Here is a 16,204-nt window from a genome sequence, read left to right as displayed (position 1 = left end):
TAAGGTGAAATTTTTTTAGTTACGTTTGAAATTTGCTAGAGTTTGGCATAAGTTTTTGTTCTCTTTTCTTTCACTTACAATTTTATCCATATTTAATAAGTAATATATGGTTTGAATCATATTCACTAAAAAATGCAATTTTAATTTAAACTATTTTGACCTTTGTGAATATAATATAAGGACACCACCTAATCCAAGGGTTTCTTGTCGTCATTGCGAGTTATAAATGTCTTACACTAAAGGACACCAAGCAAAATTTTTTACAAAAAATTGATTTTAAGTAAAATAATTTTCTATCATTTGGAAGCAAACATTATTTAATTTTATATAAATATCATTATTAAAAGAGATATGATGCAAAACATTTTTTTTATATTATATAGGTATATATTGATTTATAATATTTTTATTTTTTCATTATTTTGCATTTAAATTTTTTATTTTTATATAAAATTTATTAGTTATATTATATATAATTGAATTTTTTATATATAATTGCATATCCGTGCATCATATGGGCTTAAAATTAATTTATATGTAGATTTGGTTTGTATATTTGTTTTTATTTATTTCATGTTAAATATATATAAAACATAAAAATTATTATGTTATAATTGTGTGACATATCAAACACGAAACTCTTTTTTTTTGGTCAAACACATACGATTTTTATTAAATTTCTAAACCTTATATTTTTTCTTATCATGTTACTATACATATTTAATGTTGATAGGTTTATTCCATGTGTATTTTTTGGATTAATATTATGAATGACCTTTAAATTATGGTAACATATCAAATATAATATTTAAATTTTAAAAAATTTTAATATAGTATCTAAACTATGAATCTATTAATTAATATGGTATTTACTCATAAAATGAGTAATTTCAAATAATAACATATAACGAATAAACAACTCTCTAACTATCACATTAATTAATAAATTTATAATTTAAATATGACATTAGAGATTTTTTAAAATTCAGTTATCACATTAAATATTTTATTATAATTTAATAATCATTTATTTTTTAATTTTTGTTTCAAGATTAATTAAAACCCTAATTCTTATTTTCTTTTGATTATGACTTTTTCTTCATTGATGTTTTAATAAAATTTGAATTTGACAAAATGAATATAAATTTTGAAATAGGATTAAAAGAATATATATATATGCCTTTTATGATTATACCTAAATTCATGACTTATTTTTTACACTTCAAAAATGCTTTTTATTGCGCATTATGTATCAAAATGTAATATTTTGTATAAAAATTCATTTTTATACATGAATAGTATAATTTTTTTAATTTCACAAATGAGATTAAAATGACATCACATCTCTTTTTTTAATTTTATATATATTTACTATATTCTTAATATGCAATTCTATGATAATTCTGAGAGTTAAGTTAGCAAAAACTTCATTATTAGATGTGATGATTTCTCTTTGTACAATGGAAATATAACGTTTTGTATAATGTAAGCTCCTTATCAGTCATCAGATTTTGCTTTACCATGTCGTATTGATCTTTATTTCAAAAAGATTCCCGTCCAATATTGAAGATTTTGAGGATAATTAACAGTTTCTCCATACTTACTAGCTTCTCCCAATCTTTTTCTTGCTGCCAAGTTACATGAAGGCTTCACAAATTTGTTTTCAATGAAACTGCCATTTACAGCTTTAGAATCCTTGGCGAAAGTGAAAGCTATAGAGTAATCATACACTTTGCAGGGACTTTTGATCATACAGTTCATGCTTATGGCATAGACACTGGCCGCAGAAATATCAATATTGTGGCAAATGGAATGCCTTCAATTTGAAGAATGAGCTTCTTTGCTGCATCGCTGCAATAAGCTCATTTAATTATTCATGTCAACACAGATCTTCAAGCAATCAAAGCCTATTTTGCAGAAACACGTGTTGGTTGAGTTTGTCTTTTTTTCATTTGATTCCTCCAATCAGTCTGAGTACAAGCTTGTTAATTTACAGCGTAATCAATCCATTGACCACAAAAGTAATCTATATGTTCAAAATGTAAAATTCAGTTCCATCAAGCCAACTGACTTCTAATAATTTTGGTTCTAAACATCAAAAGAAGGTTTCAACATGGATAATTTGCAGCTCTGATCAAATTAAGACGCTACTATAGATGAAAGAGAATTCAAATTCATTGCCACTTATTCATGTTTGAACAAGGAAAACTTCTACATATATCAGAGCAGACATTGCCCCCATTCGTTAACCTTTCCGTGATAGGTTACTCTTGCTTACGATGTGATGTTCAAGCCACACAATAGGTCCGCTATGCCTGCACATGAAGTTCATGCCACGTGATACGTTTTTTATCTCTACATGTTAGGAGAGTATTAAAATGGATAAAAAGTAAAATCTCACATCAGTCAAATTAGGAACATCTTGGTAGATAAATATAACAAGGGTCATCAATGTAACTTGCCTCAAATATCTTTGTCATTGTGTCTATTGGTAAGCATAACAACAATGTGGTGAAACAAGGCTTTCAATATAGACAGCAGGCTGAAACCAACACCATTCATTGGAGTAAAAGTTTTTTATGTCTTTTCCTTCGGATAATACCACACTAATTCCCTACCATCATAATCTATTACAACTTTACCAGTTTATGTATAGCATAGCGCATTCTCCCAGTATTTATGTCCGTGCAAGGTTTCTCTACGAACACAGAACAACCTAGTCCATGAGGACTTGACGCCATATTCCTTCAACAGCCATGCCTCCAAAACAGTTTCATAACCGCACCCATTGAACAGACATAAGCAATCTCCTGAAATCCCCAAAACCAGCAAATCATGTTTGCTCTCTTTGATATTATCTGGTATTGGCACCAGTTCATAGACTTTCTCTTCTACCATGTGAAATGCAACAATTACGTAAAATTTTTTTGGACCAGTTTGTCTTGATGCTAACCAATGCAATGCTCCATGGAGAAAAATTCCTTCTCCTTCTATTTCTATGCCAGATTGGAGACCCTGAATCCTTCGCCAGATGTTAGTTTTCAATTCCAGAACTTCAACTTCAGTTTCATTAGAAGCAATAGCGGTGGAAGGACAAGCAGCTCTAACTACTTTGTAATCATCAGTTGAGGAATTATAGCCAAGACCGTAAGAAGACGTACCCATTGGATCAAAAGGACGGAATTTTGCCAATTCCAAGGCTTCTCTAATTGTTGGATTCCACAAGAAGATGCGTTCATCATTAAAGACTACACATATCAAGCCATCACAAGCCCCTCCTAAATGAAGCCGACCATCCACCAATTCATCAGAGTCAGGAGTCTTCTTCATTGCTGCTGGATACTTAAGCTCAAATATTAGTTTGCTTTCATCATCAAGATCATCACCAGAAGCTTCACAGGCTGCTGATTCAAGACGAGAAGTACCCTCTGGCTGATGCTGTTCTTCTTTGACTGTGCAAGGTGTAGTTTGGCAAACTGAGGATTAGAGATCAAAGACAACCATGGCTTGGATACACACTTGAGTTGTATCAGATATTTGACAGGCAGCCTGGACAGTATGTTGACAATAATGTCTTCAGGGAGCTGAGGGAGTGTTTCCATGGCTTCACTTCAGATTAATTCTTGTGTCTGCCGTTGCACTTTTGACAGCCTCTAACTTAATTAGCTAAACCCACATTGTCTTCATCATCAAGAAGCTTACATTGTACACTATACCAAGAATCTGAAATTTTGGACATTGTTGAAAGAGTCATCAGCTCTAAAACCAAAATAGTGAATGGAGAAATTTCCCAGTCAGAATAACTTTGGCTACATACATATTTTTTAATTCAATGTCAGCAACTCCACTTTCAAGTAGTCATTGAAAATGGGAAACTAATTGAACCAGTCAAAGCTATTAAATAATCTAATTGCACTGTGAAACATCACACAATTTCAATTTATTATTTATTAATCCAGAGGTGGGAGGAAAATAGAGATTTGTAAAGAGGAAGCCATATGTATAGTCCACTCTTTTCCAATTTAGATTTGTTTTACTATCTTCTGAAAAGTAATTGACAAGAATACTATACTTGTCCAACATCTGGCAATTCACAAGACCATTTTTTATTCAATTTTCTTGCTGCTATCATCAATAATAAATAAAATTAACTTGGTAATTCTATTTCTCCTTTTTCTGGAAATATCAAATAGGAAGTTGATGTCTTCAAATAGAAGATACTGCAGAACCCAAAGTTTAGTTCAATTAGTTTATGCAATCATCTTTAAAGTATGACATCTAGCTGATTTGAAACTCAAATCTCAGTACTTACTACCCTTTTTTCTATCCTTAAGCTATGACTGTCTTTTTTTTTAAAAAAAAAAAAAAAGAAGAAATTGCAATAATCTTCTACTTTAATCAAGAAATGAAGCTATCAAAACGCATACAAAACAAAATCCATACTTTTTTTGCAAAAAGTGTTATTTGTATACTAATGGTTATAACAACTTAAACTTGACCTGACAGTGACTTTCCCATGTATCAAAAAAAATATACATTATTGTTTCAAAAAATGAAGAATGATATGAATGCTAAGATTGTATATCAGTGATGCTACTAAACTGAAATTATTGCCTTCTTGCTAACTCTAACTCTTGAACTGATTGCTAGATGGAACCTGCAAACCATCAATTGGAGAATCCATCTGATATTGCTATAATTTGTTGATAATTGATATAAAAATTATGCTTTTATAAACAATTATGATAAATTTTTTTTACAAGTAATATTATACGACACAATAAAAATAATCATCTCTCATCAACCTATAATTCAAATTCAAAACCTTCAAGATGGAGCTTTAATAGACAGGTTCATGAAAACATGGTAGTAATGGTCATTTGAAGCAATCATGTAGTAGCAATGATTTGGCCACACTTTGCAATGCAAGTAGTTGAAGACCAGAGTGGCAGTAGAAATCTAATTTCTTGCAAAAAAACCTCCTCTAACTCCATGTATGCAAATGTGCTTGTATGCGATCTTTGAAGTGTTCTAACATTTTCTGGAAACAATTCACTGTAACAGAGAAAAGAGAGGCTCTTCCGCAGATTCTATGCGGTATACGAGCAAATGGTTGAATGTACTCAGTTCCAAATAAACATAATTTTGTATAAAATGTAGAAACTTTGATGAGCAAGACAGCAACCATGATCGGATTAAGCATAAGGGAACAAAAGATGGTGTTACAACTATAGTTGTCTTAGGTTTTTGTACAGAACCAAACCACTGACATTTTTCGCTCAACAGCTACAAACTATTCTAAGGAGGATAAATGTGCAATGCACAAACAACAAATTTACTGCCCTCATTTGAGAGCATTGAAAGGGCAAAAGATAAATCACAGAGAAAGCAATCAAAATTCGAACTAGGAGAAACTATTTTTTTCTCCTTACCTTCGTTTGACTCCAAAACACATATCTACACATACAGGCATATAGTTCACATAAAACTCAAGCTATGTATACTTATGTTGTATGCAATATTCACTTGAGAGTGCATGTGTATTTTTTTTTCCCTTCTATAAGTCAACAGAGCTTACCTAGGACAGCCTTAATATTTGAGCATAGATACTCCAATCAAATATGTCAATCAACGACCTTTTCGAGTAAACATTCAAGTCTCAAGTTGCAAGAAGAGCCTCATATATATCAATTTATTTTGGAAACACGTGAACCTCATCCAATTAGATACTTGAAAACAATGAAATACCCGAAAAACTTGCTCCATTAAATTGTTGGAAAATTCAAAATGCACAATTAAACAAATTATGATTACAAAATAGCACTCCATAAAAGGTAAGACTTTCCACCCCAACTGTCTCTTTTCTTTGATCTTTCCCTTTTTCACCCTCCCCTTCTCCCCCATAATAACAAGATACAAAAAACTGCAATAATTAATCTTTTTCACAAAGTGGTTCAATTCAAATCATATAAGTAAATGAAATATATATAAAAAAATAGAACAGACCCAACATATAATCAAGCCTGAAAAACACAAACAAGAAAAAAAATTTATGTTTTGGCTCAAAAATGAATCTTTCTTCTACACAGTGAGAGTGTACCAAAGCCCATTGCAAAAGAAATAAATAAAAATAAATAAAATACAATTTAATACAAAAAAATGCTAAAAAGAAAGGGGAAGAAAAACCAGGTACCTGAAAAGAAAACTGCAAATAAAACCCTGAAAAAATAGTTAAATTCACTCTGCCATTGCCAATATGGGTTTTCCAAGGATTAGCTTCAATTGCTCCAGTTTACGACTTACAGGGTCTCTGTAAAAACAGGCGATAAAATCAATTTACAACAAAAAAAAAAAGAAATTAACTTTCAAAATAAAGCAGGGTACACGGAAATTTCTTACCTGGGAAAAAATATCCGTTTATGATTATTAAAAATTGCCAAATTGGGAATTGGTGAAATTGTGTTTTAGTGCAAAAAAAAAAAGTCAATGGAAAAGCCCCATTTTTGTGTTAATAGACCCAGCCCATGAAAGGAAAACTGGCTCTTTCGACCCTATAGGCCTATCAGGTCCAATTCAGGTAATTAATTTTAAATTTGATATAAAATATATCTATATGTACATTTAGTTCGTGTATATGTTTTTGTTTATTTTGTGTTAAATATATGAAAAACATAAAAATTATTATATTATAATTGTTTGATATATCAAACATAATTTTTTTTGTTTGCTAAATTTATATATGATTTTTGTTGAATTTTTAAATCTTACATTTTTTCATATCATATCATTATACGTATTTAATGTTGATAAATTTATTTATATATATCCCATGTGTATTTTTTTAGGATTAATGTGACGAATTATCTCTAAATTATAGTAAAATATTTAGCGTAATATTTGAATTTTAAAAATATCTAGTGTGATATATGAATTATAAACATATTAACTAATGTGTTACTTATGCCTAAAATGACTAATTTCAATTAATAAAACATGACGAATAAATAATCTTCAAATTGCTATATTAATTAACGAATCCATAATTCAAATGTGACATTAAAAATTTTTAAAATTTTATTATCACATTAATTAGTTTATTATAGTTTAGAGTTCATTCATGATATTAATATTTTTTATAAGTTTCTGAAGCACAGAATTAATTAAAGACCTAAATTCTTATTTTCTTTTGATTATGACTTTTTCTTCACTGTTGTTATTTTCTTTTTGTTAATAAAATTTAAATTTGAAAAATGGATATAACTTTTGAAATAGGATTAAAAGAATATATATGCCTTTTATGATTGTACCTGAACTCATGACTTAGTTTTTACACTTAAAAAATATTTTTTGTTGTGCATTATGTATCAAAATGTAATGTTTTGGGTAAAACATTGTTTTTATACATGAATGGTATAATTTTTTTAATTTCATAAATAAAATTAAAATGCCGCCATATATCTCTTTTTTTTTTTAAGTTTTAAATTTTTTTTACTATATTCTTAATATGTATTTCTCAGATAATTTTGAGAGTTGAGTTAGCAAAAATTCCACTGTTAAATGTGATGATTTCTTTTTGTACAATATAATGTTTTGTATAATGTAAACTCCTCATCAGTCGTCAGGTTTTTGCTTTACCCTGTCATATTGAAGATTTTGAGGATAATTAACAGTTTCTCCATACTCACTAGCTTCACCCAATCATTTTCTTGCTGCCAAGTTACATAAAAGCTTCACAAATTTGTTTTCAATTAAATTGCCATTTACAGCTTTAGAATCCTTGGCATAGGTGAAAGCTATGGAGTTACCATACACTTTGCAGGGACTTTTGGTCATACAGTTTATGCTTATGGCATACACACTGGCAGCAGAAATATCAATATTGTGGCAAATAGAATGCCTTCAATTTGAAGAATGAGCTTCTTTGCTGTATTGTTGCATTAAGCTCACTTAATTATTGATATCAAACCAGATCTTCAAGCAATCAAGCCTATTTTGCAGAAGCACATATATTTTGGTTGAGTTTGCCATCTTTCCATTTGATTCCTCCAATCAGTCTGAGTAAAAGCTTGTTACTTTACAGCGTAATCAATCCATTGACCACAAAAGTAGTCTACATGATCGAAATGTAAAATTCAGTTCCATCAAGCCAACTGAGTACTATTAGACGAAAGAGAATTCAAATTCATTGCTACTTATTCATGTTTGAACAAGGAAAACTTCTACATATATCAGAGCAGGCATTGTCCCCATTTGTTAACCTTTCCGTGATAGGTTTCTCTTGCTTACTATGTGATGTCGAAGCCACACAATAGGTCCGTTATGCCTGCACATGAAGTTCATGCCACGTGATAAGTTTATTATATCTATGCGAGGTGTATTTAATGGAGAAAAAGTAAAATCTTACATCAGTTAAATTTGAGACATCTGGGCAGATAAATATAACAAGGGTCATTAAAGTAACTTGCCTCAAACATCTATGTCATTGCGTGTATTGGTAGCATAACAACAATGTGGTGAAACAAGGCTTTCAATATAGACAGCAGGCTGAAACCAATCCCAGTCATTGCGTGGAGTAAAAGTTTTTGATGTCTTTTCCTTCGGATCATACCAGACTAATTCCCTCCCATCGTAATCTATTACAACTTTACCGGTTTTTGTATAGCATAGCGCATTCTCCCAGTATTTATGTCCATGCAAGGTTTCTCTATGAACACTGAACAATCTAGTCCATGAGGACTTGACGCCATATTCCTTCAACAGCCATGCATCCAAAACAGTTTCATAACCGCACCCATCGAACAGACATAAGCAATCTCCTGAAATCCCCAAAACCAGCAAATCATGTTTGCTCTCTTTGATAGTCTCTGGTATTGGCACCAGTTCATAGAATTTCTCTTCTACCATGTGAAATGCAACAGTTACGTAACTTTTTTTTGGACCGGTTTGTCTTGATGCTAACCAATGCAATGCTCCATGGAGAAAAATCCCTTGTCCTTCTATTTCTATGCCAGATTGCAGACCCTGAATCCTTCGCCAGATGTTAGTTTTCAATTCCAGAACTTCAACTTCAGATTCATTAGAAGCAACAGCGGTGGAAGGACGAGCAACTCTAACTACTTTGTAATCATCGGTTGAGCAATTATAGCCAAGACCGTAAGAGAACGTACCCTTTGGATCAAAAGGACCGAGCTTTGTCAATTCGAAGGCTTCTCTAATTGTTGGATTCCACAAGAAGATGCGTTCATGCTCAAAGACTACACATATCAAGCCATCACAAGACCCTCCTAAATGAAGCCAACCATCCACCAATTCATCAGAGTCAGGAGTCTTCTTCATTGCTGCTGGATACTCAAGCTCAACTATTAGTTTGCTTTCATCATCAAGATCATCAACAGAAGCTTCACAGGCCGCTGATTCAAGGGGTTCGGTGATGAGAAGTACTCTCTGGCTGATGCTGTTCTTTGACTGTGCAAGGTGTAGTTTGGCAAACTGAGGATCAGAGATCAAAGACAACCATGGCTTGGATACGCACTTGAGTTGTATCAGATATTTGACTGGCAGTCTGGACAGTATGTTGGCAATAATGTCTTCAGGGAGCTGAGGGAGTGTTTCCATGGCTTCACTTCAGATTAATTCTTGTTTCTGCCATTGATCTCTTGATACCCTTTATCTTAAATAGCTAAACCCACATTGTTTTAATTCCCTAGAACTAGAAGCTTACATTGTACACTATACCAATAATCTAGAATTTTGGACATTGTTGAAAGGGTCATCAGCTCTAGGACCAAAATCAGAATAACAATGGGTACATATTTTTTAATTCAATATCAGCAACTCCACTTTGAAGCAGTCATTGAAAATGGGAAACTAATTGAACTGGTCAAAGCTATTGAATAATCTAATTGCACCGTGAAACATCATCCACTTCAATTTATTACTTGTTAATCCAGAGGTGGGAGGAAAATAGAGATTTGTACAGAGGAAGCCACATGTGTAGCCCACTCTTCTCCGATTCGATATTCAAATTTTACCATTTGATTTATCCTTAAACTACGCTATCTTTTGTAAAAATAAAAAATAAAAAAAAATTGCAATAATTTTCTAGTTTCATCAAGAAATGAAGCTATCAAAACGAATACAAAACAAAATCCATACATTTTTTTTTTTGGCAAATGGTGTTATTTATATACTAATCGTTACAACAACTTAAACTTGACCTAAAAGTTATAATCACTTAGACTTCCTCGCGTGTCAAAAATATATATATACATTATTGTTTCCAAAAATGAAGAATGATATGAATGCTAAGATTGTATCTCCATGATGCATCTATCTGAAATTGTTGCCTTGTTGCTCTTGAAGTGATTGCTGGATGGAACCTGCGAACCATCAATTGGAGAATCCATCCCATATTGCTATAATTTGTTGATAATTGATATGAAAATTATGTTTTTATAAGCAATTATGATCATTTATTTTTTTACAAGTAATATTAGACTACGCAATAAAAATAATCATCTCTCCTCAACCTAGGATTCAAATTCAAAACCTTCAAGATGAAGCTTTAATTGACAGGTTCCTGGAAACGTAGTAGTAATGGTAATTTGAAGCAATCATGTAGTAGCAATGATTTGGCCACACTTTGCAATGCAAGTAGTTGAAGACCAAAGTGGCAGTAGAAATCTAATTTCTTGCAAAAAAACCTCCTCTAAGTCCATATATGTAAATGCACTTGTATGTGATTTTTGAAGTGTTCTAACATTTTCTGCAGAATTCAATGTAACAGAGAAAAGAGATGCTCTTCTGCAGATTCTATGCGGTATGCGCAAATGGTTGAATGTACTTAGTTCCAAATAAACAAAATTTTGTATAAAAAGTAGAAACTTTGATGAGCAAGACAGCAACCACGATCAGATTAAGCATAAAGGACTACTTAAAGGGAAACAAAAGATTGTGTTACAACTATAGTTGTCTTAGGAGTTTCGTACAGAACCAATCCACTTACATTTTTCGTTCAACTGCTACAAACTATTCCAAGGAGCATATATGCACAATGCACGAACAACAAATTTACTGCCCTCATTTGAGAGCATTGAAAGGGCAAAAGATAAATCTCAAAGAAAGGAATCAAAATTCGACTTAGGAGAAACTTTTTTTTTCTCCTTACCTTCGTTTGACTCCAAAACATATACATACACATACAGGCATAGAGTTCACATAAAACTCAAGCTATGTATACTTTTGTTGTTTGTAAATATATTCATTTGAGTGTGCATGTTTGTTTTTTTCCTTCTATAAGTCAATAGAGCTTACCTAGGACACCCTTAATGTCTGAGCATAGATACTCCAATCACGTACCTCAATCAAACAAAATCAGCAGAATGAAAATACCTAAAACTTGATATACTGATAATTTTCAGTTTTCGCTACCACTTTTAAGGATACTAAATTCAGGACAATATTGTTTATTAAGTGATCTATTTTCCCCTATACTCAAGTTATATGCATTATGGATAATCATAAGCAGAAAACCAGAAAAATAAAGAAACTCACATGTGCAGGAATATTTCCACACACACTGACCTATAGTATATGGCATGGATTCCAAATTTCCTCCAGGGAAGACAAATTAAATTTCCTTTTTCCTATAAATATAGGGTTGAATGATGTGCAACTGATTGAAAAAAGTATAAGAGAGAGGAGACAGAGTACCAGTTATCTTTCATTCTCAGATTATCATGTGTTATGATCTCTTTCATTTTTGAGCTCTTTCTAGGAAATATAAGTACTTAAACCATCAATATATATATGTTCATTCTTCAAAACATAAAAAATGTTGACCTTCAAGCCTTAACTAGACTGAGAACACCAACACCATTACATTTTCTTCTACGATTTCAAATCAAATGCAGTGCTCCCTGAGATAACAATATGTTTCCAGAATGCAGTAACATACTATTGTTATTGGCTCAATTTCAGTTTGCCAGTGATATGTCCATAAACTTATGTTAAGACAATCAATTTCAGAAATTCAGACAATAGTAAATCTGAGTCTAATTTGTGAAAGCCATCCCAGCTAGGCGATTAACACAGCAAGAGGCAAAACATAGACAGAAATAAAAGCTCTTCTTTGGTCACACTAAGTGCTGCACACCTTTTACCATGCAAGAAATAGATAAAGTTAGCTAAATTTGAAATGTCTTTACTTTATTTCTGATTTTTCTATAACTGGCTTTACATGCTTCAATCATTACTGCTTTTTCAATCCTGTTTAGCTACAATAACAAGACCAAAATATAATTCCTCTCAGTTGATGGACCTTTAATTGAAAATAGTTCAGTGGTCAGCTGCACAAATTCTGTCTTTTATTCCATTTGGTTCCAGATACCAAACTAATGAAAGAAAATAAAAGAAAATTAGAAAAAAAAATACAATAAAAGAGTAGAAGGCAAGAAAACAAAATAATTCCAATTTAGAATAGGATTTCTTTTATATTTTACAAATATATTTACAACGGGATGCGGTGAAGAAGTCAAAACAGAAAATCTTATATCCCTTATTAACTACATTTTGAACTAAATACAGTACAGTGGTATGCAAGCAAATCTAGCTGAAAGTTCTTGGCAATATGCAATTAACAATTCCTGACCTTTACACTTCTCATTGCAGCAAAGGTTCTTGCACAACCTCCAGTTATTCGCCTGTCCAAGGGGTTGATGTTGCAGACAAGATATCATCCATCGACAATAAATTGGTCATCTTGATTATCTCCGTCAACCCTCACATCTCCATGAACCATACCATTCACATGGTGCAGGTTTTGCATCATTTGTGAAAGATAATGGTTATTGGCATTAGTGTGGTCTGAAAGCGCTGCAGGATAACCAGTCCATTGAGATACAATCCCAAGCAACTGGCTAGTAAGATTTTGTTGCTCGTGAAGAATTCGGGTCTGCATCTGGCCCATTTCTGTTCTGTGCTGATTTAACATTTCATCCATCCTCTTCTTCCATTCTGACCTCCTCCTATTCATCCTCTCCTCCAATTCCGGCTCTTGTATCAACTCCTCTTCTTTTCTTCTTCTTCTTGCTTTCTCTTCACTTTCCTTTTCCACAGCTTCCCACTCATGAATTCTCTGCCTTATCAACTTCTCTCTAGCCTTCTCCCTTTCTTCCATCCCCTTTTCTCTTTCTTCCAATTTCCTTTCCCATTCTTTCTCGAGCTCCAGTCGAACATTCTCCTTTATCTGCCTCTCACGCTCTCTCTCTGCTTCACGTTGCTCGAACCGAGCCTCCAGTTCCTTTAACTGCCCCAACTGGTTCACAAGAAACCCAAATGCCTTTTTTTCCAACCCCTTCATCACTTTCTTTTTCTTCTTCAAATTAGACCCATTTGGCTCCACTTCTTCATGCAACAAGCCATCATCTATTTCCTCCCTTGCATGATCATTACCATTATAATTCCTCTCTCCTTCTTCACCATCATACTCAAATCCCAAACCTAACACTCCATTCTCTCCCCCATCCATTCCCACAAAATCCTCATCCCCAGATTGACCCATTTGCCCAAACTCCCCAATCTCCATTTCCCTAACTCAAACAAATCCCCCACCATTTTCCCTTTCCTCATTCGCAACGGCCATTATATCACTACTATTATTACTGTTATTGTTATTGTTACTATTATATGAAACTGCCACGTCGCTGAATACCTCCTTGTACCGCAAAAAATTCGACCAATGTGTAAGCCCTTCAAACCAATCAAAGTCATCATCCCCATTACACTCTCCACCTACCGGATTATCAACCACTGCATCAGGCTTCTTAATCTTTTGCTTAACAAGCAAATACTGGTGCCTCATATTTTGAACCTTAGTGGACACATCCTTCCATGACCATTGCCATGGATATGCAATAGAATGACGAGCTTGATGCACGGAATTCACATAACAAGCAATAGGTTTATATTTCTTTTCCCTGGTTTTCATTTTTGCAAGAGTTCCATCAGCTACCATCTCACCACATTTATCAATTAGGGTTTTTTCTTCAGCCTCAGTCCATTTCTTTCTTGTTGGTATCATCATTTGATAGAATATATATAAAAAGAAACCAACAAAAAACCCAACTTTCTCTATAAGAGTAACTTCAAATTCATTAAATATACAAAAGCATGGCATCCAAAAAAGTACCCAAAATCAAAACAACCCGGATTGAAGAAACCAATAAAGGAGACTTGTAAGAGCCCTTACCGTAAGTTAGAGATATTAAGGAAAAGAAACTGCTTTGACCGTTTGGGTTTTCTTCCGTTGAAGTGGGGATTGATTAGAGTAAGTATAGATGTGAAATTTTCCCTTTCTGAGAAAATAAGTACCTTTTGAACTGACAGAGTCAAAACTCAAAAGTGAGAAAATTGTAAGCACAAAAGAAGAAACAGGGTTTTTTTTTTTTTTTTTCCTCTTTTGATTTTGGGTTCTTGTTATTACAACGGAGCGGAAAATGCGGGATGGGAAAATTTATGTCGTTGTGTTTTGTAATGTAGTGGGTTGTTTTGGTTGGTTGAGGATTTTTCCATACGCAGTTTGCTACCAATTTAGAAGCGTGACACCTGTAACCTTTTTACAAATTTTTTATTCCTATGAAAAATTTTTTCTTCTTTCTTTTATTCTTGAGAAATAATATATTTAACTATAATTTTGAGTTTTTTTAATATTTTATTTTATGCAATAATTTTGAGTATTTTTTTCCTATAAATAGATTATGAGGGATCATGGAAAGAGTTTATGACTTTAATTTAATTTTTATTACAACAATGATAATAATCACTAAATAAATAATTAATTAACATGAAATATCCTTTATTATTGTTTAGATTCTATTTGTTTTACGAAAAATAATTTTTGAAAAATAATTTTTTCTTTTTAAATATTTGTTTGATAAAAAATTGATTAGTTAACGAAAATGGTTAACAAAAATAAAATCATATTTTTAAAAATTATCTTATGAATTTGAAAAAGAGAAAATATTTTTTAGAAAAGAACTATTTATAAGTTTACCTATTTATTAATATTTTTAAGTATAATTTTACTTATAAATAATATTATAATCTATTAATAAATAGTATTATATTAATAAACAAATATATTATATTATATTATATTATATTATTAATAATATAAAAATAGTTTTATTTTAAGTATTTTTATATTAATATAATATTTTAATATTAAATATTATTATTAAAATATAATTTTTTTAATATTAATAATTTTAATAATAAATAATTTTAATATACTTTAATTATAAATAATTTTTAATATTTTAATAGTTATAATAATATTATTTGAAAAAAAAAAGATTTTTCAAAAAAAATCAAATAACAAAAAATATTTTTCATAAACTTATCCAAATAATAAAAAATCTCTTTCAATTCAAAAAATATAAATATTTTTTAGAAAGAGTATGGACAAAATAAAGTATTCTCCATCTCCATCTCTGAATTTTCATGTTATACTCATTTTTATACCTATATCCAATGGGTGTTTTAAACTTATCATTATCCTTATTCTCATAAATATTTAATGAATAGGGATAATCCTCATACCTATAACTTAAAAAAAAAAACTAAAAACTAATTTTTTTTATTTTTATATTGTATATTTAGATAATTTTTATAAATATATTTAATATATATTTTTTCAATAAAAATATATTAATTTTAATTACCATAAAATAATAATTTATATTATTTAATAAAAAATATATATACCAAATATATATAAATATATATGTAAGGTACGAATATAAGTACAGAACAAGTGCTATATTATTCATCTCAATCCCTGTATTTCAATAAAAATTTAAAATTTTATTTATTTTCATTCTTATATCTATAATATAATATCCATTCTTATTCCCATTTGAGTAAAAAATTAAATTTATTATTAGATATGAATAAAAATGACATCTCTAATTTTTTTAAAATCATTTTTCATAAAATAAATGAAGTCTTAGAATTTCCCTTTTTTCTTCTTGCATTTTTGTCGAAATAAGTTTCTTAAAAATCAATTTTAAATTCGTAAATCCAATTTTGAAGACGTGAACTTTTCATCATTATTTAACCTCATAATTGTTGGCTAAATCTCTTGAAATGTTAGTATTTTAGTTCCCTCTTTTTGCTCTTCCTTTTCACTAACTCAAATTTCCCT

At 31.0% G+C, this 16,204-nt stretch overlaps 3 protein-coding genes across 6 annotated transcripts; all 3 read right to left on the bottom strand.

The window, feature by feature from the left end:
- Window positions 1–2,153: 2,153 nt before the first annotated feature.
- Window positions 2,154–6,476, bottom strand: LOC111288267 (F-box protein CPR1-like). 4 transcript variants are annotated; one of them, XR_016341358.1, is made up of 5 exons: window positions 6,400–6,476; window positions 6,194–6,310; window positions 4,826–5,090; window positions 2,463–3,723; window positions 2,154–2,315 (listed from the first exon to the last, which is right to left on the bottom strand). XR_016341358.1 is itself a non-coding variant. In XM_089759042.1 (4 exons), the coding sequence occupies exon 4, from the start codon at window positions 3,328–3,330 to the stop codon at window positions 2,647–2,649; it is 684 nt and encodes a 227-aa protein (XP_089615168.1). In that variant the 5' UTR covers window positions 3,331–3,723; window positions 4,826–5,090; window positions 6,194–6,310; window positions 6,400–6,476; the 3' UTR covers window positions 2,154–2,646. The 4 variants fall into 4 exon arrangements, 1 of the variants encoding a protein (XP_089615168.1); XR_016341359.1 differs by lacking the exon at window positions 4,826–5,090; XR_016341357.1 differs by lacking the exon at window positions 6,400–6,476 and having other exon boundaries at window positions 6,194–6,397.
- Window positions 6,477–8,466: 1,990 nt separating this feature from the next.
- LOC111288265 (F-box protein CPR1-like) lies at window positions 8,467–9,615 on the bottom strand. The gene has a single exon (XM_022879088.2). The coding sequence runs from the start codon at window positions 9,613–9,615 to the stop codon at window positions 8,467–8,469; it is 1,149 nt and encodes a 382-aa protein (XP_022734823.2).
- A 2,831-nt stretch (window positions 9,616–12,446) lies between these two features.
- LOC149519031 (uncharacterized) lies at window positions 12,447–14,517 on the bottom strand. The gene has a single exon (XM_089759033.1). The coding sequence runs from the start codon at window positions 13,583–13,585 to the stop codon at window positions 12,734–12,736; it is 852 nt and encodes a 283-aa protein (XP_089615159.1). The 5' UTR covers window positions 13,586–14,517; the 3' UTR covers window positions 12,447–12,733.
- Window positions 14,518–16,204: the final 1,687 nt, after the last annotated feature.

This window comes from Durio zibethinus, chromosome 4 (assembly GCF_047325235.1).
Source record: "Durio zibethinus cultivar Kanyao isolate XHJ-2024 chromosome 4, ASM4732523v1, whole genome shotgun sequence".
Taxonomy (NCBI): Eukaryota; Viridiplantae; Streptophyta; class Magnoliopsida; order Malvales; family Malvaceae; genus Durio; species Durio zibethinus.
The sequence above is the reverse complement of the archived record's forward strand: the minus strand, read 5'-3'. Positions and strand labels throughout refer to the sequence as shown.